This window comes from Cimex lectularius, unplaced genomic scaffold, assembly GCF_000648675.2.
Source record: "Cimex lectularius strain Harlan isolate CLEC.00 unplaced genomic scaffold, Clec_2.1 scaffold240, whole genome shotgun sequence".
NCBI lineage: Eukaryota > Metazoa > Arthropoda > Insecta > Hemiptera > Cimicidae > Cimex > Cimex lectularius.
This window is the reverse complement of record NW_019392905.1, coordinates 591,063-616,565: the sequence shown is the minus strand read 5'-3', so window position 1 is coordinate 616,565 and position 25,503 is coordinate 591,063. Positions and strand designations below refer to the sequence as shown.

General features: G+C 34.0%; 2 protein-coding genes across 5 annotated transcripts; both read left to right on the top strand.

Annotated features, from left to right (window-relative positions):
* Window positions 1–9,919: 9,919 nt before the first annotated feature.
* On the top strand, window positions 9,920–12,694 carry LOC106662675. Its single transcript, XM_014386909.2, has 6 exons — window positions 9,920–10,186; window positions 11,850–11,922; window positions 11,978–12,054; window positions 12,108–12,214; window positions 12,277–12,479; window positions 12,555–12,694. The coding sequence occupies exons 1-6, from the start codon at window positions 10,082–10,084 to the stop codon at window positions 12,626–12,628; spliced, it is 639 nt and encodes a 212-aa protein (XP_014242395.1). The 5' UTR covers window positions 9,920–10,081; the 3' UTR covers window positions 12,629–12,694.
* A 3,606-nt stretch (window positions 12,695–16,300) lies between these two features.
* Window positions 16,301–25,295, top strand: LOC106662670. Of its 4 annotated transcripts, XM_014386899.2 has the most exons (8): window positions 16,305–16,477; window positions 18,062–18,134; window positions 19,610–19,686; window positions 19,751–19,857; window positions 19,920–20,052; window positions 21,776–22,163; window positions 22,230–22,337; window positions 23,626–23,702. In XM_014386899.2, exons 1-7 carry the CDS (start codon window positions 16,391–16,393, stop codon window positions 22,307–22,309), a joined length of 945 nt encoding a protein of 314 aa, XP_014242385.1. In that variant the 5' UTR covers window positions 16,305–16,390; the 3' UTR covers window positions 22,310–22,337; window positions 23,626–23,702. The 4 variants fall into 4 exon arrangements, with proteins under 4 accessions (XP_014242386.1, XP_014242387.1, XP_014242385.1 ...); XM_014386900.2 differs by lacking the exons at window positions 19,610–19,686; window positions 19,751–19,857; window positions 19,920–20,052; window positions 21,776–22,163; window positions 22,230–22,337 and adding exons at window positions 23,772–23,878; window positions 24,346–24,481; window positions 24,544–24,790; window positions 25,144–25,295 and having other exon boundaries at window positions 16,301–16,477; XM_014386901.2 differs by lacking the exons at window positions 19,610–19,686; window positions 19,751–19,857; window positions 19,920–20,052; window positions 21,776–22,163; window positions 22,230–22,337 and adding exons at window positions 23,772–23,878; window positions 24,346–24,481; window positions 24,544–24,790; window positions 24,915–25,086 and having other exon boundaries at window positions 16,301–16,477.
* Window positions 25,296–25,503: the final 208 nt, after the last annotated feature.

The following is a 25,503-nucleotide window of genomic DNA, read 5'->3' as shown; positions in this document are numbered from 1 at the left end:
GGTAATTATTGATATTGAGAGAGTGCCCATTTTCAACTTCATTAGTTATTTAAAAATTCGTCTTAGAACACAATGACTTTCGGATTTTTTGTTATTTCATTTCCAAATTTTTAGCTTTGCAATTAAAGGTGAACATGAAGCAAACGAAAAGTTTGGCCAAAAATAAATTATATTTTACTGAAAGTAGTTTTACTTTTTTTCTTACACATTTTTGCCAACGATTGTTTTCTACACCAGATTTAAAAAAAACGTGAATCACCAGTTGCAACAAATCTGTAACGGCTTTTTCAATTTCTGATTCACTTGCAAAGCATTTCCTCTTCAATTAAGTTGTTCTAGCGAAAAACTGATAGGCTGCAGGATACATATAGTAAGTTATCAGACCCAACCCACCAGGACATCTAGAAGGACGTGCTAGGATTTCATTAACCAAATAGCAAATCATGTGGTTTACTCCAAACGACAGACCGGAACAATACGCTGGATTTCCTGTGTGGGCAAACATCGAAAGAGCTGGAAGTCTGCACGTGAGAGACCATTATAATAAGGAAGATGTGAGACGATTTACTTGGCAAACACCGAAAAATCTAGTGATCTCCCGAAGACAGACCGGAAGAATAAGGAGGATGTACTAGGATTTTCTGGGTAAACATCAATAAACTGGTAGTCTACTAGTCTGCTTTCTACTGGACAAGGAGATCAAGGAAGATGCGGTAGGATTTATAAGCGAAACATCGAACAAACTGGAAGTTTAAGTAGAGAGTTTAGTAGTCAACAAAAGACAAACCAGAAGTATAAGAAAGATATGCCTATTATTTCAAAGCCAATTGACGAATAACTCAATAGTCGGGGCAGGCAATATCATACCCAAATGACCAGGACATCAAGAAGGATGTGTTAGGATTCATAGCCAAGCAGCGTTATAAACAGGTAGTGTTCTAACAACAGACCAAACGATGCCCTAGGATCTTGGATGCCAACATAGAAAAAACTGGCAATGTGCGAGATAGAAATCAGGAGAACAAGAAGGTTGGATTTCCTAGACAACCATATAAAAAATTGGTAGTCTGCAGAGGAGATACCAGGAAAACGAGGAAAATGTGATAAACTTTACCAGTCAAGAAAAAGGTGGTTGACTAAGTGAACAATGACAATCGGACGTTTGGAAGAATTTCATAGACAAGCACTGAAAGTCTTTTGAAAACAAACCAAGGGTTCAAGTAAGATGGTATAGGATTTCTTAACCAACAAATAAAAGTGATAATCTCTAAGAGAGAGACCAGGAGAACAAGGGAAATGTGGTAGAATTTCTTAGCGTTCATCGAAACAAAATGGTAGTCTCCTGAAGACAGACCAGGAAAACAAGGAGGATATCCTACGATTTCATGACTAAATAGCGGATAAATGATAGTCTTTACTGGCATGTAAGGAGAATAACAAAGAAGTAGTAGGATTTCCTTTCTATGCAAAGGACAAACTTCTTTTCTGTAGGGGAGAGACCAAGTAATAAGGAGAGTGTAGTAGGACTATATATCGAAGCAACGAAAACGCGGGTAATCTGCAGGATACAGGAGGGCAAGAAGGGTGAATTAGTCAAGCACCAAATAAACTGATAATCTGCAAAGAAGAGAAGTAAGATTAAGACAATAAAGAAGATATAGAATTTCTTGTCAAAGAATTTAAAAAACAAGTACTAGTACCGAAAAAAGTAGTCGTTGGCAAATGAGAGGTCAGAAGATTTATGAAAATGTTAAGGCATTGGGTCCACTAGTAAATACGTTGAAGTATGACCCCAACAACTGACACCATACAGTAACAATAAATATTTTAGGTTTAAAGATGTTTTTGCCAGGTAACCAAGCGGTTGTCGAAATCTAACCACCAACCTGAAAAAAATCGCTTGTCATCTATTTTCGCCACATGTTGTTATTGCAAATGGGAAAAACGCATAATTTTCTCGTCGGGAAAACACATAAAATAAATCTCTCGAAGTTTCGTTTGTTGACTTACATTCAGCTCATGGCTTTTCAGTTTCCCCATTATTTTTGGGTGTCTGAAAACTGTGGTTCTTCTTATGTAAAAATGTATTGCAAATTCTATGACGGTTTGATGAGAATTTTCTTCTACACCTTAACTTCGAATGGACGAAACTGAAGATACATCCCCACCCCCCAGTTATAAAGTAGAAATCTCACAGATTAAAAAGAAAATGTTTTTGTAAAAAATGACATTATTTTTCAATATAGAATTAACAAGTGTTTATTAGGGAAAAGTAGAATAAACATTTTACCATTATTCTAGAGCCGTTAATCTTCATTAAAGTGTGATGGTAACGATCTAATAACTCTCCATTAGTCGGGATTAATTTAGGGTAGTTGGACGTTAAGCCCTACTGCCAGACTGGAAATTCTTTCCTTTACTTTAGGATTACTTAATTTTAAGTGAAAATATACAAAAATACTAATCTTCATGAAACAATGTAAGTATAATTAAGATATGTTGGTAAATCAAAGAACTGAACCCTTTTTCTCTGAAATTTGCTCCGTACCACTTAGCTTTTTATTGCTAGACGCAACGATTAATCAGGAGTATTTTTTACTGCATAAGGGGTGGTAATGGTAAAAAACCGTAGGCGGATCTCCGGTGACTTCAGAAACATAGATCAAATAAAGAAGTCATTAATTAGAGAGATGGGCACCATTTGGCCACGCCGAGACGTCATTATCCGGCCTATTGTGAACCATCTCACCCTCTTATCCAACCCCTAACGCTATCTTTTTCCTATTTATCATCCATCCGACCACAAGTTGCGTATTAATTAAAGAGCGTGAATAAATTTCTCGACCCCTCGAACGCCATTTGTGAAAGCCGTTCGTAAGACCGGGTGATTGCTATTTAAAAATATGACTAAATTATGTATATTATTAATTAAAATTAGGCTTGATTGTTAACATTGATTACGTAAAGTAAATTCGCAGTGGTTTACAACGTGTACGAACCGTTCCGCTTTGTGATAAACCTATTAGAGAAAATGAAAATTCAAAACACTTTTTCAGAAAACAAGCCTCGAATTAATTAAGTAATATTATTTTAGCCCTTGATAACATTACGTATGGTTTTTATGAAATAACGAATTTTATTTTGAAAAATTGAATTTGAAAAAAAGGAGAGGTTGTACAAGTTCTACTAATTGGATACTAGAAGAAGTTAATGAAGAAAGAACAACCGGAAGAAGAAGGAAAGATTATAAAAAATATAATTTATAGTTCATTTTTCCACAGGACCCAAAGAAATGAATTCGAATAGTTAAATAGTATATAGCTTGTATAATACAGGACGAAGGATACTTTCCTGACGATCTGTCCAACTGGATGGTTAAATCGTGAAAGTGCGTTTCGCCTTAAGACAATATTGACCTTACAAATTTCAATACTAGAATATGAATAAAAAAGAACCTCCCACCTTGAAATAAAAAGCTTTCCTCTTATGCTTGTGGATAAAAATGTGTGGTGACAATTCAATTTTAAATAAGTAAAATTAATTTATCTTCCTTGGGATCGGTCGGACGGCTAAATCATGCGACTTTTTGTCTCTGGGATTAAATTGTCTTAAGTAAAAGTGCTGGGATTTTGCTCCATTTCGCTTTTTAAAAACGTAATTCTCGAAAATTGGAGGATCGTATGATATGATTTTTTTTTAGTTTGGAATAACGTGGGAAACGAATGTTTTGTATGGACTATAGTCTTGTAATGGTCCATTTTTTCTATTATCTGATTTACCGACGAAGGAACGATTCGTAAGAGTGACTGCTGAGATGTGATGATCAGAATTTCTTCCACTGAGTTCGTGCGGAACCTGTGCTGTGTACCTTTACACGAAAACGAGTCTTTTATGAGTTTTTCATGTGTGTGGGAAACATTTAACATTTTTATTAGGTCAGAGATTATTTTTTTCAAATTTGCGTTACCTTGTGATTGTGAACTTCTCCATCACGGTGAGACCACACGAACTTTTACATTAGGGGTATTCACACAAATTTTGCTAATCGGGTTATCTATTACGTGCACGCGTCTATGTTTACGTGTGTGCTGAGGGAAAATATAACTCAAAACTACCACTGGACATGGCGAAAATATCAAAGGCGCCTTCTGTGAAAGCCACAAAAGAGACCACTCTAAAATTTCATATCTGTGATGACTATTCACTAGTTTTCGTGGTCCGCTTGACCAATTATTTCTGTGATCAATTTCTGTGATGACTGATGAATATTATAAATAGTAAACAAGATAAATAGCTTGATAATAGGTTTTCGTAAAGTTAACTTTAGAAAACCATTTCAATGTGAAAGCAGAAACAACTAAATTTGGGCCTTCAGTTATTAATAAAATTGCAAGGAGATACAATTTGCCCCTAAATTGAAAATTTTCATTTCTGTATCGCGTTGTTTTACGTCATGGGGCATCATTGCGGGATTTTGGATGTACAATAAAATTGAAACAACAAATTATTTATTTAAAAATACCTAAAATTGCCACGAAACACACCAGATTTCTTCTTATATTTACAATCAGATCTAATGCCAGTTCTGTTACATTAAAATTACGTTAAATCCTTCAAATTTACAAGCATTGTTGCGAAAAAATGTCATTAAAAAAAGGTTTTTCTATAAAATAATGTACCGAGCATTTGCAATAAGAGTGAGGTTAATATAAGAAACTTCCAGACAGCAGGATAAAAGTTAATTTTTTTTAAATCTAAAAATTAAAATTTTTAATTTATTTGTTAAATGATTACAATTTACAATGAAAAGAAAATGAGATCAATCGTTATTAAAAATCATTCTTTACATAAACTAGAGTACAACATCTAGTCTCACTGGAGACTTTCGAATTATTTTTTCTAATATGGACATCAATAATCTGAGAGCAATTAATTAGTAATTTATTCTACCTTCTTATAGAATATCTAACGTTCTATTATCTGGTATTTTCAGTTTTATTTCATTATTCTTGTTCTAGTTGTTGCAAACAGTGAGTATACGTTTTTTCAATTTATTTAGAACAAATAGAGATATCTAAATTGAGATGTCCTCGGACGGTCAGTTGGCTATGGTAGTACTTTCTTCCCCCTACTATGAAGAATAGGAAAATGTAGTAGTCAAGACTGATCGTTTTACATGATCTATTCTCACTGGTTTACGGTGGTTCAAACCACAAAAATGGTTCAATCCATCATCAGAGAGGAACTGTGTGAACTTAAAAGCGTATGATTGAACCTTAAACCAGGTAGAATGCACGAGCCCAGGACAAACCTTACATTACGGTATTCCTTTAGTACAAAATTTTATTTTTATATCGTTTTTTAATAGTTTGTATTGTAATGATTGATTTGTTGTGTTGCTTGGGTATCTGACCTGTTTGGACTGTAAATAAATAAAAAATAAAAGAGCTAGCATCCTATCCAACACGTCGGCCGACGAGTATATTTATCTTGTTAGGTTAGGGTGAGTGGTTAGGTCGTCCGACTTATATTTGCTAGGCTAGCGGTTCTCTGTTCGAATCCCGGCATAGGCTATGGAATTTAATTGAGATGAGAAAAGTATCGTAAGGTGGTTTTTCACCTCGACCGAGACGTCCAACGTTTACCTCTTCTGTAAGCCAGGAATTACATTACTTTTTATATCACATGTTCCCATCGGAAGTTTCAGGTTCTACGTTTGTTATTACCGGTTTCCTTTTATCGAATCACCCTGCAAACGATAAAAACAAACATAAAGCTTTTAGCCGGGCTTACCGCGACGAAATTTATGTATACGACGGCCCATTAACCACGGACATGCATTTACCTCGACCAAAATCGTCGTGCTATATCGTAAGAGGTATTTTAGCCCAAACGACTCCACTCAGTCGTTTACCCATGCGATACCGATCTAAATCACCCCCGAAACGGCCATTTTACCCACCCCATTGCACCAGTAACCACGAGGGTTGCGCGAAAAAACCGCCATTTTGAAATTAATATATTTCAATTAACCACTATCAGTCACGCCTACCATGTGTGACAATTTTGCTTAGACCAACGTTCCAACACGAGATAAAATATGTAGGCAAAATCAAATTTATAAAGCTGAAACATTTCATAAATATAATACCTTTTTATGCCAAAGCAATGTAGCCGTCAGGAATCAAACATCTTCGGTCAAAAAGACTGGGTCAGAAACGTGAATTATAAATAATAAAAAAGAAAGACGATAGATCCACCCGCAGGTTGCGTGCGTACCATGCATTTCCTATTTCCTCTTATCTCATTAAAACGTAGAGCAGATATGACAGACGTTTAATCATCATTAAGATTCGGTTTCGGTTCGATTGTATGTGTTTATTTTTTAAATAGCTCATTACCGTCCTTCGGTCAACCAAAGCTAACCTGATGCACTCAGACGAGGGGTCATCGGCCCACCACCCAGCAGTATCTTAAGAAATACGGAAGAAGGGAGAAGCAAAAGAAAAGAGGTTTCATTGACAAAAAATCATCATCAATTCAGACAGCCAAGCAGACATAAAAACACAAGCACGTAAAAAAATAACATCGAAAATAGTGAATGAATCAAAAAGTTCGGGTGCCAGGACACAATGAATTCTGGCAGACAATCTGGTCAGAGAAGAGATTTGTAAGACCATATAGACAGGAATAACAAGGCCAAATTCAAAAATTTCCATCTCAGAATGGGTCCACAGAAAACAAAAGGGGAATTGGGCTAATTCCTAAGGTGCCAGACGCAATTAACTTATTACGAAATCTTGCCAAACCTGGCCAACGCAGTGCAACAGTTAGAGAGGGTAAGACCTACGGTACTGGTTCGCCAGAACCTAATAAAGTCACTGGCATCTGAGAAAACACAACATGTATATATTTAATGATGACCCCATTTATAGGTTATCCAATGAGGAGAAAGCGACTGCCATCCATATTATCTACGAATGCGAAACAACCGCTCAATGGAGATATAACATAGGATATAAAAAGATTCGCGAGAAAGAATTGCAGCAATAACAGTTGATGATCTAATACTTCTTAAGAGAAGAATAAAGTTAATTGAACCGAATTAAGGAACTATGAAAAGTACAATAAACCAGAAGGATACAGTGCTTGAAAATACAAAACCCCCACCATCTGTTGGGGTTTGCTACATGTACTATGGAACATGGTTGATGCTTCATGCTACATATGCAATAGAGATATTCATCGGAACCTGTGGATACTGGTGAACTATACTGAGGTCATGCGATATGCTCAAAATGACTCAAGCTTCAAATGACATCCGGATATTGAATCGTGTTATCGTGTTGGGAATTTGTTTTTAACGACAAACATACATCCAATAGTGTGGTCACCCCTGATGTATAAGGGCCAAAGACGTCTGATCAAAATATATTGGAATAAGAGTATCAGGATGAATGTGAAGTTATGGAACATAGTTTATGTACAACATCGTTTTGATGGTGGAAATTTCTTCTCCCAGGAGTAAGAATCTACTTACTTTCACATCAACAGAAGTCATGTTCCGTTGGTTGTCCTTCTTCCTGGCAATATCTGCAAAGGCCTTTTTTCTGCTACTTGGAATCTATACATATTCTCCCGAGTCTGCTGTGTCCAATCAGCAGTCCAACTTTCATTCTAGTCACACGTCCTAGATTTAGTAGTTCTGTCGTCAGTTTCTGCAATGGTCTTTTGATGAACTTTTCCACATGGCACTGTCCTGGGATACAATCCCCCTGAACGGAGGACTAAGTTTCGATTGATTTTCAAGATAAATCATCAACAGATAACATATTATTTGTAAGAGAAGTTGAATAACATCCTGTTTTATACAAACTTGACGTTTCCTGGTTATTCGAAGAAAGACCTCACTAAAAAGGCATCGCATGAAGTTGAAAAAACGCAAAATCTTCGTATCGGTTCTCTTATGTACCTATATGTGCAGTCACAGTACAACGTGACAGCTTTTTCACTGATATCATAACTTACAACAAACAAAGACAGGGATGATGTTCATTACATGATGATACTGAAGAAACTACCGATTTTTTTGTAGCTTCATGGATTCGCACCACTAATGAGTTCTAAATGATTAATGATTCCAGTCACAAACTAATTCCGTTTATTTTGAATAGCTCCGTGTGTAGTCGACCTTATTCTTAATCCATTACGGGGTCTACGTTTTCTCGAGTTTGACCTCTTCCTTGCCCCTCTGCCCTATATGCCCTAGTGCCCAGACAATAGTAATTTTGTTGTTATTCCAAATGCCTGTACGTTCTACGCTATATGTCTGTGGCACTTTTTATATTGTTGTATAGTGGGGTGATACTTTTAATTACTGAATGTCACATAAATGTGGTAATTTTGTATGTTTTATTTGAGTGAAAACAATGTAAAGAATAAGCTTGAAAACTTGTAAACGTCTTGCTTCAGGAAGATAAATATGGATGTAAAGATTGGATACGGAAGGAAGAAAAACCTTATACCAACCAAGAAGAGTGTGTTTGATTTATACGCTGTAATATCTAGCGTGATGAAATTAATCAGGTCCGCTGCTCCAATTACGTCAGTACTGTTCAACTTCCAAATTACCAGTTGAGGTCAATCTAGGAGGCGAGCTGGAAGAGGAAAGGCGATTTGCATATGAAAATCCATGTCATCGCCTCCCCCCGAAACTCGGACCGGGTTTTATGCAAATTCCGGTTAGCGTGAGACCACGAGCAATTATGGTAATGGAGGAGCGGGTGGGTGGTTTGCTTCGCCATTACCTAAACCGCGGCGACGACGTGTAACGCCAGCTTGAACATGCAGTTTCCCCATAGAGAAGAACACTGTTTGCGTTAAGCTCTTCCGTGACGGAGGTTAGTTTCTATATGAACACACGCGGGAAACGGGTGATGAGGAAGCCCGTCGGAGCTATGACCAACTGGTATCGTTGTTTTTATCCGATTTGCTATATAATTCATACAAAATCAAATTCAGTTCCATAAATACACTGTTTTTAACAGCCTATCTATTTTTCAAATCCTAAACCTAGAAACTGAGCTGTACATTTAATAAACAGCAAAATTGTCAACCAACATAGTCACTTTCACTCAATTTTGAATCATTATTTTGTAATGGTAAGTTTGTTGAATGGTTTAAAACGATCGTTTAAAAGTTTATTGATCAGGCGACAACAAAGTAAAAAGTATTTCTCAGCTCCTGAGAGTTTGAAAAGATTGACTTCCTACAATTGTTTGATTATTATTCAGCAACACAATAAATCATCATTTCAATCGGTGGAAAAGTGTAAGAGAAAAGTTTCCCAAAAGGTAAACATTTCAGAAAAAGCGATCTTATCAATATTTCCCGTTGCCGCCCATTTTACGCCATAAAAATGTTACTCACCTATTCTTCTTGCAGTAAGTTGTTTTAGTTGGGAACGAAGTTTCTACACAAAATAATAAAAGACAAACAGAATAAGAGCTGGTGAGATGCGAGTTCGTCAAAGCAAGATAAACAGAGCCCTTGACAAATTTGAAAAAAAAAAATTGAAGCACTTATAAAGGTCCTCACCTGAGGTGTAATAAGTACATAAATATGCATTGTTTGTTTCGAAAAATGTTGCCAAATGCCGAAACCTTTTGAAAGAGATCAAACCAGCGAGAATAGTATGATAAAGAAAAAAACTCATTGTCGATTTATACTCTTCTTATACGAATAGCACTAAAGAGTCCCGTATTTTTAAATGCTAGATATTGGTTCGCAATGAAGATATTATTATTAGCTTTCCTTTAGCTATACCTAAAGAGTACATAAATCAAGAACTTAGTCATCAAAGGGACAAAAAATAAAACGATATAAGAAACAACTGAATATAATTTTTTAATTAACGAAACAGAAGTTCACTTGTTTAACTGAAAAACCAGCCGATTTTTCAAAGCAAGCAGTAGTGAGCTGACAAGCTCTATCGCCCAATTATAATTCTTTCTACTAACTAATATCTCGTTTTTACCTATTATTTTGTCTCTGTATCGCTCATTTTCCTCACCAAAGGACCATGCCCGACGAGGAGGAAGAAACTGATACATTCGTCGCGCCGAAAGGGTACTGCAGGATCTTCTCCCTTCAAGCTGGCACGTGCATCACATCAACAATTGGAGTGGTATGACGAAAAAGATTATTGAAGATAGTCAATATTATTTACTTAAACATTACGTATATCATTCTTAAAAATATTATTGTATTAAGCCACTTGAAACTTGCGTTTTTGTAAATCATCTGTTAAACGCAAAATTATATTTGATGAAAACAGTTTTATTTTAAATTTAGTCACCTGGCTGTAAAATTTAATAATACAAAGCAAGTTTGCAAGAAATGAAATATTCAAAATAAAAGATAGATAGTTATACATAGTTGATATACATACATGCACAGAGAAAGAAAAAAATTAAAAAGAGATATGAATGTAAATTAGAAATAAATAAAGATTAATAATTTTAAAAATCTAGATTAAATGGGAGAAAAAGAAAGAAAGATAAAAATGGATAGATAATTAGAGCGAAAGAGTAAGAGATTGAGATAGATAGATAGATAGATAGATAGATAGATAGATAGATAGAGAGAGAGAGAGAGAGAGAGAGAGAGAGAGAGAGAGAGTATGAGAGAGACTGTAACAGGAGGGAGAGGAAAACAGAGAGAGAGAGAGAGAGAGAGAGAGAGAGAGAATGTAACAGGGAGGGAGAGGAAAAGAGAGAGAGACAGACTGTAACAGGGAGGGCGAGGGAAATAGAGAGTGAGAGAGGGAGAGAAAGACAGAGTGTGACAGGGAGGGAGAAGACATACAGATCATCAGAAAGTCACAATGAAAAAAGTGAGAGGGGAAGAAGCAGGGAGAGTATGGATAGAGGGACAGAAAGAGAAAGTTAGAGGAAGAGAGAAAGAGAGAGAAGAAGACAGAACATCAGAAAGGCAGGAAGAAGAAAAAAGGTAGAGAGTGGAAGAGGCAGGGAAAGATATAGATAGAGGGACAGAAAGAGAGAGTCAGAGTGAAAGAGAGAGGAAAAGACAGACAGACCATCAGAAAGTGAGGAAGAAAAAAGTGAGAGAGTGGAAGAAGCAGGGAGAGTAAAGATAGAGGGACAGAAAGAGAAAGTCAGAGGGAAAGAGAGAGTGAGAGATAGACTGACTGTGACAGGGAGGGAGAAGACATACAGATCATCAGAAAGTCAGAAAGAAAAGAGAGAGAGAGAGAGAGAGAGAGAGAGAGAGAGAGAGAGAATGTAACAGGGAGGGAGAGGGAATAGAGAGTGAGAGAGGGAGAGAAAGACAGACTGTGACAGGGAGGGAGAAGACATACAGATCATCAGAAAGTCAGAAAGAAAAAAGTGGTAGTGGAAGAAGCAGGGAGTGTATAGATAGAGGGACAGAAAGAGAAAGTCAGAGGGAGAGAGAGAGATTGAGGGAGAGAGTATGAGTGAGAAAAAACGGAAAGAGACAGAGATTGTGGGAGAGAGTATGAGAGAGGAAGAGAAAGTGAGAGAGAGGGGCATAAAGAGGGAAAAAGAAAAAAAAGAGAGATTGTGTCGGAACATAGGTAAGAAGAAGGCACAGATGATGTGACAAGAAAAGAACATAGCATTTGTAAGTAATGAAGAGAGGCAGAAAAGGAGCCAAAGAAAAACAATAAGTTCCAGCAAAACTATATGATTACGTCAGTTCTTTATTACTAATTTATGATTTACTTTAAAATGATTAGTTTATCATTTATACAGTTTTATCTCCTAATTAGAGTTGTAAATCTAAATAATTTTCTTTTTGGTTTGTAGACATTGATGCTTAGTGTCATCATATATAACGTTTTCGCCGAAAACCGTTTGGCCTCAGTGATGCTACAAATTAGTAAGTAACGTAAAAACAATTCAGAATTCCCGAACTGATTGAATATGTTTTTCAGCACAATATTTTTTTATTTACATTTATTCGCTTATTATGTTTGTCGGGTTTGGATTGGTGTCGTTCGCAGCATTTTTAGTATGTATTAGGTTTTCCTATAGTCTTTTCTCCAATAATAATCTATAATTCAGGGAATACCGAAGACTCTCATGATTGGCTATTACCTGAATTTCTCCGGTTTTATCCTTTGGGTCATATTGTGTATTATAAGCTACATACCGACGAATGACGCTTTTATGTAAAAACGAAATCAATAGTTGCCGAGAGTCGATGCGTCTTTATGATACCGTTTCGTTTTAGGTTTGTGTGTATTGACAATCGTTGTCCCGAGACTCATTGGCTCTACGACACGAGGTGGAGGAACTATGGATTCGTCTGCCCTTTCGACAAGAAAGCCACGAAGGAAGACGAAAGCCCAGTACTTTCGTCCCTGTACATCGGATGCGAAAATTACGAAGAGCTGCCCATGACTACATCCACGATTCTCGGAATCGCATGGGGCAGTACGTAAAACTGGCACTCTAGCAACAGCTCAATTTATGCCGGACAAAGGAAATATTGATTTAATTCTGTTTCAGTATTCATGGCTTACGGCCTTTATACGTATAAACAATTCAAAAAGGAATTGACAGGAGAATTGGACTTCTTCTGATGTGGAGGTTGATTTTTACCTTAATTACCTGTAATTATTCTTGTAAATAAAGAAATACAAAACAAATTATAATAAATTACTACATAATGTTAAACCAATATTAAACATTTAACAAATAACTCTAAGCTATTTTAAATATTACAATTAATTAAGGTTTTAGTTGAGATAAAAAAGTCAATGGCACGAGCGGGATTCGAACCCACGATCTTCGGCTTGATACGCCGCTGCTCTACCACTTGAGCTATCGTGTCCTAGATCCACTCGGACACCAACTTCCCATCTCAATCGCACCTTTTGAATTTTCCCTCCTTTTTGCCATTTTTCCTTTTGGTCACGATAGCTCAAGTGGTAGAGCAGCAGCGTATCAAGCCGAAAATCGTGGGTTCGAATCCAGCTCGTGCCATTGACTTTTTTATCTCAACTAAAAACCTTAATTAATTGTAATATATTAATTGGTCTAGCGCACCACGAAATTAGTGAATTTAATTATTTTAAATATATTAATTTAATATGATTGCAGAGTTGTTTATTCAAAGAAAAAATGAATATATGTAAATTTTAAACTTAAAATATTTCTAAATATGTAAACATTTGTTATTGAATTTTTCTTCAAAGCATCTATTAATAAAGATTTTTTAAAATTTTTCTTCTGTCCTTCGGTCCTCCAGGCCATCCACTGAAATTTAAAGTAAATAAAATGCAGTCGTCTAGTTTGCGCCTCCTTGAGGAATATCGAGTACTGTGGAGTGATTGGGTGACGTCTGGAGAGTGAAAGTAAGTTATTAGCGAGAATGGAGTGGGTTCAACCCCGCCTCAAGAAATAGCGACTACTCAGTTTTCATATAAAACTAGAAATTCAGAAACAAATCGAGCCGCTCAAATGGCTCCAGTTTGAAAAATAAGCATGAAAGACCAAGAAAAGAAGTTCAAACACGCCGAGGGCAGAAGGCCGGCGATTACACAGCTGCGTGTTGATCCTAAACTACCCATTATTATACACTGCCCATACAAAAAGAAAAATAAGAAAACCGACCCCCTCCTGGTTTTTGCATGGAAAAATGGCCAAATTTGTAAATGCAGATTTTCTCAGCCGATTAAGTCAGCCCTAGGTCTCATTTTTTTTATTTTACACTGAACAAGGTGGCTTTTTAAATGTTGAATTTCCCACGTTGGCCATTTTTTCTTGCAAAAATAAAGTGGTCGGCTTTTTTTTGAAGGGCAGTGTATTTTGCGATAATGTCAACTAAAAATATTATCTGCAGTTTGGCCATTGCTGTTCATTTCTTGTTAGCCAAGTCTTTTTACTTTCTAACAGAAATCATACAGACAACGCAATGAAGATGGCGAAATACAAAAATGCATCTGTTAGACCAACCTAGCAAAGATTGACTAAAATGATCAGCAACGCCCAAATAACCCAAACACTTTGTTGATTTCACAATGGAAGAAAAAGGCCTCGGAGTGCATGTTAATGTTGGTACATTGGATGTAATATGCGGCCTTTTCCTTTTATTGAGTTTATCCATTTTCAAGTTATAAAAACTGGAAGACTTAATAAAAATTTTGTAAAACAATCTGTTTTGAACAAATTTAGTTATTGCCAACTTTCTACCATGAAAAAGAGCCCATAAAGGCAGAAACGTTGGTCAAATTATTTTTTTTGTTGAGAAAGTGAACTTTTTTTCTTGGTTCCAACACCCACCTATCACTCAGTTTTGATATAATCACAACAATTAACCATGGATGTTGGAAAAAATAATTCACGTACTATACAATAATAGGAAAGACAATTCTATTTGATTAGAGAAATCTCTCATAGAAATTACATTGTGTGTACAATTTATTACGCTTATGATAATTATGACATTTAAAAAATGTAAAAGATAAAAACGATTTAAAAAATTAAAATTTTATCATTGTTTTAGACAAGAAGCTTAACCTTCTATGGACAATTATACAAAAACCTATGCTAATTATCTATTTTATACATGTCATTAATTAATTAATAGGGAAGGATGTTTGCTATTTTAACTTCATTCCCTTTGTATGTAAATTAAGTAATAAAATAACTTTTAATGTTTGTATAATCTCCAAATTATTTTGTGTGGTGATTAGTGACCGTTAATCGATAATTATACAGAAATCGTGAGATGCGGTCTGGTGTGATAGGTTTCAGAAAAACATTTTCTTTATCGTGCCAACGTTTCGATCTTTATTGAGATCATCTTCAGGGCTCAAAGTGTTTGTCTTCTGTGTAATTGTGCCATTCTTGCGTGTCGTGTTGATTCTGGGCACTCTCAACACGACACGCAAGAATGGCACAATTACACAGAAGATAAACACTTTGAGCCCTGAAGATGATCTCAATAAAGATCGAAACGTTGGCACGATAAAGAAAATGTTTTTCTGAAACCTATCATACCAGACCGCATCTTTATGCCATATTTTGTTTTTGTGGTTGAATATTAAGTTAAAAATAAAGTAAATATTTATAAATGGCAAAAGATGACGAGTGAACAGTTTAAATGTTTTCGGATGATTATTAATTTAATTCTATCAAAAATTGTCAGTAGGAACCGCTTAATATTTTTTCATCATTCTTGCTTGCTGCGTACAATATCATGCTATTTGATTTGCTTGTTTATAATTTTAAGAAATTTGTAAAATAAATTGTAACACGAAAACCCACGAGAGTTGACGGACCCAGTATCGGTTCAATATGTAATGAGTAATGACCGACATGCAGACCAATGTCCGCTTTAAATGGTGAAAGTCTGAAGCTTTTAAGTAAGTTTACTTTTCGGATTTTTAATCAGCTAATATATTTTGTTTATTATGGATTTATGATATTGCTCCGTTTTAGGTTTGTGTGTATTGATAATTTGTTCCCATGGAAAATATGCCTTGTTTAAGTTATAAGAATGACATTTAATATCAGTAAGAAAAATTATTATTTAGGTCTTCTTTGGATTCTCTGAGAAAACACAAAGCTGGGCTTTATGTATGAAAACTATTAACCTCCCCCTAGTCTTCGGATGTCCACCTCTGACCAATTCTTGGGGTCTTCGGGACATCAATTAAAAATCGGTAGCTGAAAAATATTTTTCGAATGGTTTCCAACTGCAGAGATCTATCAACAACCGGAGTTCCGGTAACAAGTTTTGGAATTCAGGTCGACCGATTCATTTCGAATTTGTTTATATGCATTATTTTACACTACTATGCACTTCTTGAGCCTATTATTTTACAACTCTGCATCCAAAGTGGTGTGTGACAAAAGTATATCCTTTTTAGATGTAAAATCGACTTTGAATTTAATTAGAAAGTAAATTAGAAAATAAGTTTCAAAAATGCCTATTTTTCTTGAAACAATTGTGCTTGTTTTAGTTAATTTTGCATTTTCATTGAACCCTCATCCTCATCGTCCGCCAAATGAACCGACTGAAGATTAGTGGACTGAGGATAGTCCCAGGTACTGTAAAAACATTGCTCGCGATAAACCAATGTTAAGGAAGCACAATCTTGCGCTCTTTTTAAAAAAGATGAACTGATGGGCAGTGGGAGTATGATAGAAAATTGATTATTCTTTTAACAGAAATTTACTAGTCTTTTACAGTGATACGTCGTTTCTTTTGCTTCAATCTAGGCTAAAATAAACCATGAAAATTTCCCCACGGTTTCATAAAAAGTGCCAGCTGTTTGTCGATTGTTTTGTAGAAAAAGAAAGTTTACGTATTTTGAGCTTGAAAATTCGTCCTTCCAATGAGACTCAACCCGTTCAGGCAGGCGGACTTCTTATATTTCTACTCGTTGCAAGCAGGGGTGGTGATATGTTCTTCAATCGGAATAGTAAGTTGAACAAATATCTGCCTAGTTACACATCAGCACGTATTACAAACATCAAAAAATCCCAACTGCGATTGCAATTTATTCAATACAGACCATTTTTCAAGTAGATTTTAGCTTTAGATAGATTTCCCGTCAGTGATTGTAAAGCAGGTACGATATGGAATGTTGAGGTCATTAAAATGCAACAGACAAACAAATTGTTGACAGTAAGAAACAGCACAGGTCATCACTGATTCTACTATCCTCGGTTGAATCTTAATGACAGTCGCACTTTAATCTTCATCGCCGTGTTCAACCTGTTTTCACAAAAAACAAGATTCCAAAGGCTAATAAGTGAAAAAAGGTCCCATAATTTAAAATATCGTTATGGTTATGGTTTCAATATTTATCAAAATATTATACAAGCTATGTTAGGGTTAAGGCTAAACCCTGCTCCCTCACTTAGAAAATGTGTTTAGGTATATAAAATTATGGACTTAACTAAAATATGGAATAATACCGTCGTTAAGAGGTAATTTGATTTAAAAAAAATTTCATTCTTAAAAATATTCTCTTTTAGATAAACTTCTGATTGAAATTCAATGATTTTCATATTACTCCGCTTCCATGTAAATTGCAACTTTTTTATTGGTCTTTCAGTAGAAATATTTAAAACATATATCAACATAATAGCTCTAACATAAATACATAAACATGTATAAACATAAAACAGCAATATCTCACTGGCACTGTCAACACGACACGCAAGAATGGCACACTTACGCAGAAAACAAACACTTTGAGTGAGTAGAAATACTTTGATTGAATATAAAAAATATATTTTTTCTATTGTATAAATTCACTTTTTTCCACATCCAACATGTATTTATTAAATTTAAACAATGTTGATTTAGAAGATGATCTCAATAAAGATCGAAACGTTGGCACGATAAAGAAAATATTTTTCTGAAACCTACATCATATCAGACCGCATCTCATGATTTCTGTATAATCAAAAAAAAAACTTTCAAACTTCCACTTCACGACGTCCATAGTTTCACATTAAAGTGTAAATAATGTAGGCGAAGGTTTATTTATTAGCCTATTATTGTTGTATATATTCGTATATCTAAGTTTTCGACTGTGTCTATTTCGTCCTTTTATGAAGAAACTCGCAAATTTTTTGGCTGCGTTTCTTGCGTTTAATCCCCGAGAAATATCGTGTTATCCAGGAGAGTGAATGTGACCAAACTTCTACGTTTGTATAGGGGGCTGATGTATGTGTATATATTGTATATCAATCGTCCATTCTGTAGTTGACAACAAGGTACAAATAGGAGACTACCTTTGTAGGATATCGACTTAAATCGTCATACAAAAGCAGAGAGTAACATATCGGGATGAAATAGCTGCATGCTGAAAAATACTCCTGAAAGACAGAAAAATAAGTAAAAACTCACAGTGGGTTAAGGATATACTCAGCTGTCTGTCGGTCCTTAAACATCCCCTATTATTATTACAACAATTTAAAAAATAACGCACACTACATATATTAATGTAAAAATTTTAATCAATAATTGGTAATATTAAAAACAAACTTTTCAGTTTCTCGCTATCACCTCTTTGATTGTAAATTTGGCCTCGGAAAACTCGGAAATAGAGAACAATATAATTGTTGGTAAGATTGATTTTTATTTTATTATTGTATTTTTGGTTAAACGTTAGGCCTTGCAGCATATGATTGGCGTATGGCTGTATGAACGTTACATGTGATCGTATGTCTATTGTAATAATAAAACATTTATTTACCCTCTTTATACCACACTTGACATTTCTTTGTGAAATAATAATTGTGTAATATGTTTAAAAGAGTTAATAAAATGGACTAGTACGTTTGAGTAATAAAAACTAATACTTAATACATTTTGAAAGTACGTATAATATCAACAATCTTATCAAATTTATAATTATTGCAATTTATCAGCAGATCAATTTTTTTTAAATTTATACTTTATATATTCTTTTACCTAATGGTTAATTATTCTAACAGCCTCGAGTATTTATTGCCTGTCCACTGTTTATTATCATGTAAGGTTAACTATTTATATTGCTTAACCATTAGTTTATTATTTTAAGTTGTTTAGTGTATTGACTATCTTTTAAACAAAGCCCAAAAAACATTATCGTTTAACCACCGGCTAGTCGCGTTCTTTATTTTGACAATGGTCCCATGTTGCACCAAGCACATCACTATTTTATTTTAATTTCCAATATTTGTACATATCCTAAATGACAATACTTAGACTTTTAATTGATAATAATTTACACAAAAAAAGTTTATAAAATGGATTGACCCTTCTTCCGCGACAACCGACAGAATTATATTACTTACGAGCATCAAATTGTGCACACATATTAGTAAATTGTACAATTTGATTGACAATTTTACCAACCAGAAACATTGAAAAAAAGACTACTTGTGTTGTTGAAGTTGTGCATCGGCTTTTGAACCTGCCAAAAGTGTAACTATGTTTTTTTTTTCTTCTTGTGTATCTAGTTCCATTTTGTGATTTGGCCTTTTCAAAGAAACAACAAATAATTATTTTTGTTATCGATGATTTTAGTGGAAGGTTTCGGACTCACTGGCGTGATCTACAATTTTAAAGTCAGCTTCTTTACTAATATCACGTTCATTGCCAATTAAATCACCTTCATCGCCCGTAATTATTGAAGAATACTGGATAGTCAAGATGTGTTTTCTGATAGGCCATAACACTAAATCAGATAAAGATAATATAAGAGATATACTTAGAAAGATCAAATTGTAATATGTACATAAGCGGTCGCGTGCTGCACAAAGTGGAATAAAACGAAATTATTTAATTGGGCAAAGAAGTGACTAAAGTAAGGTAAAGACGATCTGTAAGCTGGACCTGCTCCATAAATGGTTCATAAATAATTGCTCATCTCTCAATGAAAATGAAATCTGCCTAGAAAAGGCCTATAATTAGAAATGTAAAGCAAAACGTTTGTATTACTATGTTTTAAGAACAGGACATCTAAGAAGAAATCCTTTTTTTGATTTTTATAATTTTCAGCAAAAAGAGTTTATTTTCACTGATAAAATTCGTGGCTATTTTTTTCATTTACTAGGTCAGTACATTCTGGTTTCTTTTTACTGTGTAATATCTCTTCTCGGCTTTTTACTGGGTCTTGTGTCCGCCTACCAGGTAAATTCCAAATCAATTCATATTTTGTTTATAACATCTATCCGATCTTTTTTTTTCACTTCAGGAAAAGTTTTCTGTAATTTACGTCTCCATATCTCTCCAAGCTTTAATGCTCCTTTACTGGCTGGTTCTTCTCATTCTATCCTTTCATAATCACCCTTATTTCACAAGGTAAGACCAGTTAACAAACATCAGCGGAACAAAGCTCATGAGGTTTGTTTTTAATTATTCAGGAGGATTTGCATACAATATCGATGTGCGGATCACCTGTGGATCCAAGACGCGAGGTGGCGTTACTATGTCATCATTTGCGACCCGGAGGATCGGAATCTTCCGGTCATATATCATCCTACTGCTGCAAGCGTAGTAAGCGGACACTTCCAAAATACAATAAATGAGTTACAATTTGAAATCACTAGACATAAGTAAGAAGGCAATACGACTTAAATGGAACAGAATGGTCGCATTTCGGGACACAAACACATGTGCATCCTCGATTTTGAAAACATGACAAACTCTTCTTATTTTAGAGTTGTTACATATATCAAACTGCAAGCAATATCCATGATAATTTGAGTAGGTCTGAATTGAGAAAAAAAATGCTCACTAACCAAATTCATATAACATTGCATAAAAGTAAGATTTTCAAAGGTTCTTATCTATAATCATAACTGAAACAACTGTTCAATTCATTCAGCACAAATTAGAAAGATAAGACAAAGTAAACGCATGGGTAAATAGCTTGTATAATTGCAGTAAATGGCAAAACAATTTTTAGCTCGACAACACTCACTTTAAATCTCTTGATTAGCAAGCGTCTATTTTTTAATTAAACTGTTGGTGGCGAACTATAGCAAAATAACCACGATATCGATGTAACACCGGCTCAGAGAAGCAATTTTTTTTGTTGTAAATCGTGCCTAGAAAAAATGAAAAACAGGCTAAAATATCCGATCAAATCTGTTGAAAATTCTTTAATTTTTAAGCCCTCCTTATGTCCAACATATTTCCCTACTTTCATCTAAACTAAAGTAGTTTTTTTAATTTCTGCAAATTTTAAGCACTCCTTATGTCCAACATATTTCCTTATTTTCATCTAAACTAAAGTAATTGTGTTAATTTCTGTAAATTTTAAGCCTTCCTTATGTCCAACATTTTACCCTATTTTCATCTAAACTAAAGTAGTTTTTTTAATTTCTGTAAATTTTAAGCACTCCTTATGACCAACATATTTCCGTACTTTCATCTAAACTAAAGTGATTTTTTTAATTTCTGTACATTTTAAGCACTCCTTATGTCCAACATATTTCCTTATTTTCATCTAAACTAAAGTAATTTTGTTAATTTCTGTCAATTTTAAGCCATCCTTATATCCAACATATTTCCGTACTTTTAACTAAACTAAAGTAGTTTTTTTAATTTCTGTAAATTTTAAGCCATCCTTATATCCAACATATTTCCGTACTTTTAACTAAACTAAAGTAGTTTTTTTAATTACTGTAAATTTTAAGCACTCCTTATGTCCAACACATTTCCGTACTTTCATCTAAACTAAAGTAGTTTTTTTAATTTCTGTAATTTTTAAGCCCTCCTTATGTCAACATATTTCCCTACTTTCATCTAAACTAGTTTCTTTAATTTCTGTAAAATCAAAAGCCGCAACATTTTTTAGGCTTTCAAACATCAATGTTCTTGTTTATAAGCACTCCTTATGTCCAACATATTTCCTTATTTTCATCTAAACTAAAGTAATTTTGTTAATTTCTGTAAATTTTAAGCCATCCTTATATCCAACATATTTCCGTACTTTTAACTAAACTAAACTAGATAATCTACTCCTTATCCACCCTCTGCTGATGATTTTCCTTGGGTAGACAAAGAAATAAACTTTTTTATATGATCTAACGATTAAATCTAATGACGAATAAATTGGAATGAAAATATAAATGAATTAAGTTTGAATTTTAGGTCTAAATTAGCATAAATAATTTGAGTAAAATATGTACCTTATTGATCATTTGGTAAGTAAGTTGAACCTGAACAACTATGAAAGGAAAGAGTTTAAAATTGTATCATTCCTTGTCTTCAGCTTGACAAATATCTTAACGTCTGGGGAGAACCCGATCATCATGAAGTTTCGAAGAACACCCTAAACAAGGACGAGAGTGGAGGAAAAATTCAAATTAACAAACCGGCGAATAAAACGCACATGTCAAAAACTCAAATTAACAAACCGCCCAATAAAACGGACACGTCAAAAATTCGGATTAACAAACCGGCCAATAAAACGGATATGACAAAAATGTCGAACTGGCCGATTCTCGCCGACGGCGACGTTCTTCCCGCCAAGCGCGTTTTACAGAGCGACGACGTCGGGATTTTGCCCGGTGTTTCGGAAAAAGTCTGGGACCCACAGTCTGATTTTGGAAAAGGCGGCCTTTTAGCCATTTCTATCATTTTCAGCATCATGTTGACAGGTAAAGTAAAAAAATCCTAAGTATGAAACCCACTTTTTTAAACAATTTTTAAAATTTTATTTTCAGCTTTCTTCGTTTACAGTATCACAACACTCATATCTTACAGAAATGAGTTAAAAGCGTTGGAATGGAGTGAAGATAATTAAATTGGATAAGCATTACATCACATTTAATGTAATATACATTACACACTCAAATACATTTTTAATAACTTTTTAATATCCTCACATTATTTCTCTGATTTAATAATAAACTATAAAATAAAACCTTTTAATTATATTATTTATTCTAGTAATACATTTTCTATTAGTTAACATTGCTATAACTCACACTACATATTTAACAGCTTTATTAATTGGACGAAAATGAAATCATGATATAAATAATTAATTATTAAATAATATTTGTATACCTGCTGGTATTTACTTTAGTTACTTACTGTGATAATTCATATATTTATTTTTGTGCAATTTTTAAACAAAAACCATAAATGATCGAAAGATCTGAAGTTACAACTTCTAAGCTGCATTCTTTTTCTATAGTTCGTATTGTACTAGAAATCGAGCATTGTCAAGAAATTTCAATTTATCACAAAATTCATAGAATATAAATAAGAATATGTCAAAATTCTGGAAAAAATCACATACTCATAGATTATAGACGTATATTAAACCAAATGTATGGTTGGCAGGAAAAGTCAAGTTAAATTACACAACGTCAAGCCTAAAAGTAGGATGAAGGAAAGAAAACTCGGTCTCATTTCAATTTTTTTCTGAGCTTATTCTGCCTTTATCGAACACTAATATCTAATGCTGTATTGTTGCAGCACTACTTTATTCTGAGTCTCTTCATTAAAATAGTGTCTAAAAAGAACACCATCAATGTTGTTTTTTCTAAATATATAGTAATTTATGTTAAAAATGAAAATACAGTTAAAGTATATGAATGAAATAAATTGTAGCAAGATAATTTATAATAGATAAATGAGGAAATAAGTTTTTCAATAATCTGGCGCTGACTGGATTGTATCAAGCCATAATATTTTGTTTTGTTCACACTTGGTAAAGAACAGTGCACAGGCAACACTCATTAAAATAATGTTTATTATTAAATCATAGGTAGATAATTAAATAGTGAAGGCAGTCAGATATTTTTTTCTAATTTGTAATTGTGTTTTTTCTAATTATAACGGAAAAAATTTGCATTACAACCATTAAATCAATTAATAAGTAGCATTATGAACGAATTGTTCATGTTCCGTTTCAATAAATAAATTGAATTAGAATCTAAATTTTGTTTGGTATGAAATGAATCAGTATTCAAATAACAACAATTTTTTATTCAATACGAGATCACATTGACCTAAAAATTTTCTCCAGATAATTAATTCCACGTGAAGTAAATATTTTTAACGTTATTTTTCATTATATTATTTCTATTCATAAATTTGTTTCTCTGTTAGGACATTACTTTTTGATTGTTGTATATGGCACGTTTAGTCTTCTCGGACACATGTTGGGCCTTATGTCAGGATATAAGGTGATTTATTGTCAACTTGATTTACAAATAAAAAAGGACATTAATTTGTTTAATTTTTGTTGAAACTAGGAAAGCAGAAAGTTAGCCTTGGCAGCTGCGGTAATACAATCATTGATGTTTCTGTACTGGTTGGCTTTTCTTGGTGTGTCTTATCTGGGTATTAAGGCTATTACAAGGTATCAATTCGATTATATTTATTTTGTAATTTATTTAAATTTGGCATCCTCACATTAAAAATTAGCGCTTAATATTGCCATGTTCATCTATAATTTTTTCTATCGCGTATTTTTTTTGTTGGATAATCAAACTATTTATGCTTTCACATAAAAGAAAACTTGTGGCTTATCGTTTTTTACAGTCATTACATTATTCACTCTGTCCTTTCTCACTGTCTCTCTATCTATCTTTTTATCTCTTTATCTCTCTCTCTCTTTCTCTCTCTCTCTCTCTCTCTCTCTCTCTCTCTCTCTCTCTCTCTCTCTTTCTTCGTCTCTCTTTTGGCACGAAATCGAAACTTTTTTTGTGGGCTTTATTGATTTAAATGTTTAGTTATTCATCACCAAATATCTATGTTCGCATATCTACCGGAGGATACTCCAGTGCGTTTTCGATTAACTGGCTAGAATGGTTTTTTTTTTTACAGGAGAGTTTGTATCGACAACAGATGCCCTGATCATTTATGGATTCAGGACTCGAGATGGAGACCTTTTTCTGGAGTCTGTGATCCTGCCGATTTGACACTGCCTCAGCTTTCCAAAACTAAGGGTCAAGCTGCTTCTGTGAGTGACGAAAAAACCAACACCTCATCCTTTAATAATCATTAATAATCCACTTGATACAGTTGATCATCAAAGCCTCAAATAGTTCCTCTAATGGTTTAAATATAATCGGGGAATATGATTTAACCATGCGTAAAACAAAGTCCGAAGAGAGAAAGTCGCCGATTGATGAGAAACAAGGTATTCTGATTGGATTACCGAGTCGTATGAACTTAGTAGGAGTTCAAGAGAGACTCTGGGTTCCACAAACTGGGATGGGAAAAGCTGCGTACATCGCCGGCTCTATCATACTTTCAATAATCATCGCTTGTACGTATTTAATCAATAAATAATAAGTAATATTTTCAATAATGGATTCACTTATGCTAGACATTAATTGAAAGGCTTTTTCAATTATACAGTAGTTCAATTATGATTTGTTGCTTCTTTTTAGGGAGAAGTCTTTAAAAGGAGCAAAAGATTATTTATCATAGAATTGAAAATTTTCAACCTTCCTGATATATATTTAACAGTTTTTCTTTATTAAGGAACAAAAATAGTTAAAGAAAATTGAAAATAACAAAACTGTTGGTTCTTGTAGTTTATTGGAACAAAGCTAAGAAAAATTCAACCATTAATTAGTATTAATTATGATTTGTTCTTCATTTAATTTATTTTTTCAGTTTACTTACTCTACTGTATTACGACCTTGATATCGTACAGGTACGAATTGAAAATAATGGAAAAAATAGAGCGAACCTGAATGTTGTTACTGTTCAAGTTTGTAAATTGTTCCTTCTTAATTGTTAATTACAACAGAATTTTCCACCTTTGGTTCTGCACTATTTAATCAATAAATTTATTAATATAATTGTCTTGTTCAAACATCAAATATTTTGTACGAGAGATATGGGGTATAAATATAAATCGATAGACATAAAGATTATTATTTATCAGAACCTTAACTAAGTAAAGTACAATAAGCAAAAAGAAATGTTTGGGAAATATCAAACCCCCTCTCATATTACCATCAAATTATCCTA

Bases quoted from the DNA above. Each gene is read 5' to 3' on its own strand.
- LOC106662675 (XM_014386909.2), top strand. From the start codon at position 10,082: ATGCCCGACGAGGAGGAAGAAACTGATACATTCGTCGCGCCGAAAGGG. The intron at 12,215-12,276 runs GTAAAAACGAAA...GTTTCGTTTTAG, and splicing joins CCGACGAATGACGCTTTTAT to GTTTGTGTGTATTGACAATC. The intron at 12,480-12,554 runs GTACGTAAAACT...ATTCTGTTTCAG, and splicing joins TCTCGGAATCGCATGGGGCA to TATTCATGGCTTACGGCCTT.
- LOC106662670 (XM_014386899.2), top strand. From the start codon at position 16,391: ATGAGACTCAACCCGTTCAGGCAGGCGGACTTCTTATATTTCTACTCG. The intron at 19,687-19,750 runs GTAAATTCCAAA...TTTTCACTTCAG, and splicing joins GTCTTGTGTCCGCCTACCAG to GAAAAGTTTTCTGTAATTTA. The intron at 20,053-21,775 runs GTAAGCGGACAC...CCTTGTCTTCAG, and splicing joins ATCCTACTGCTGCAAGCGTA to CTTGACAAATATCTTAACGT.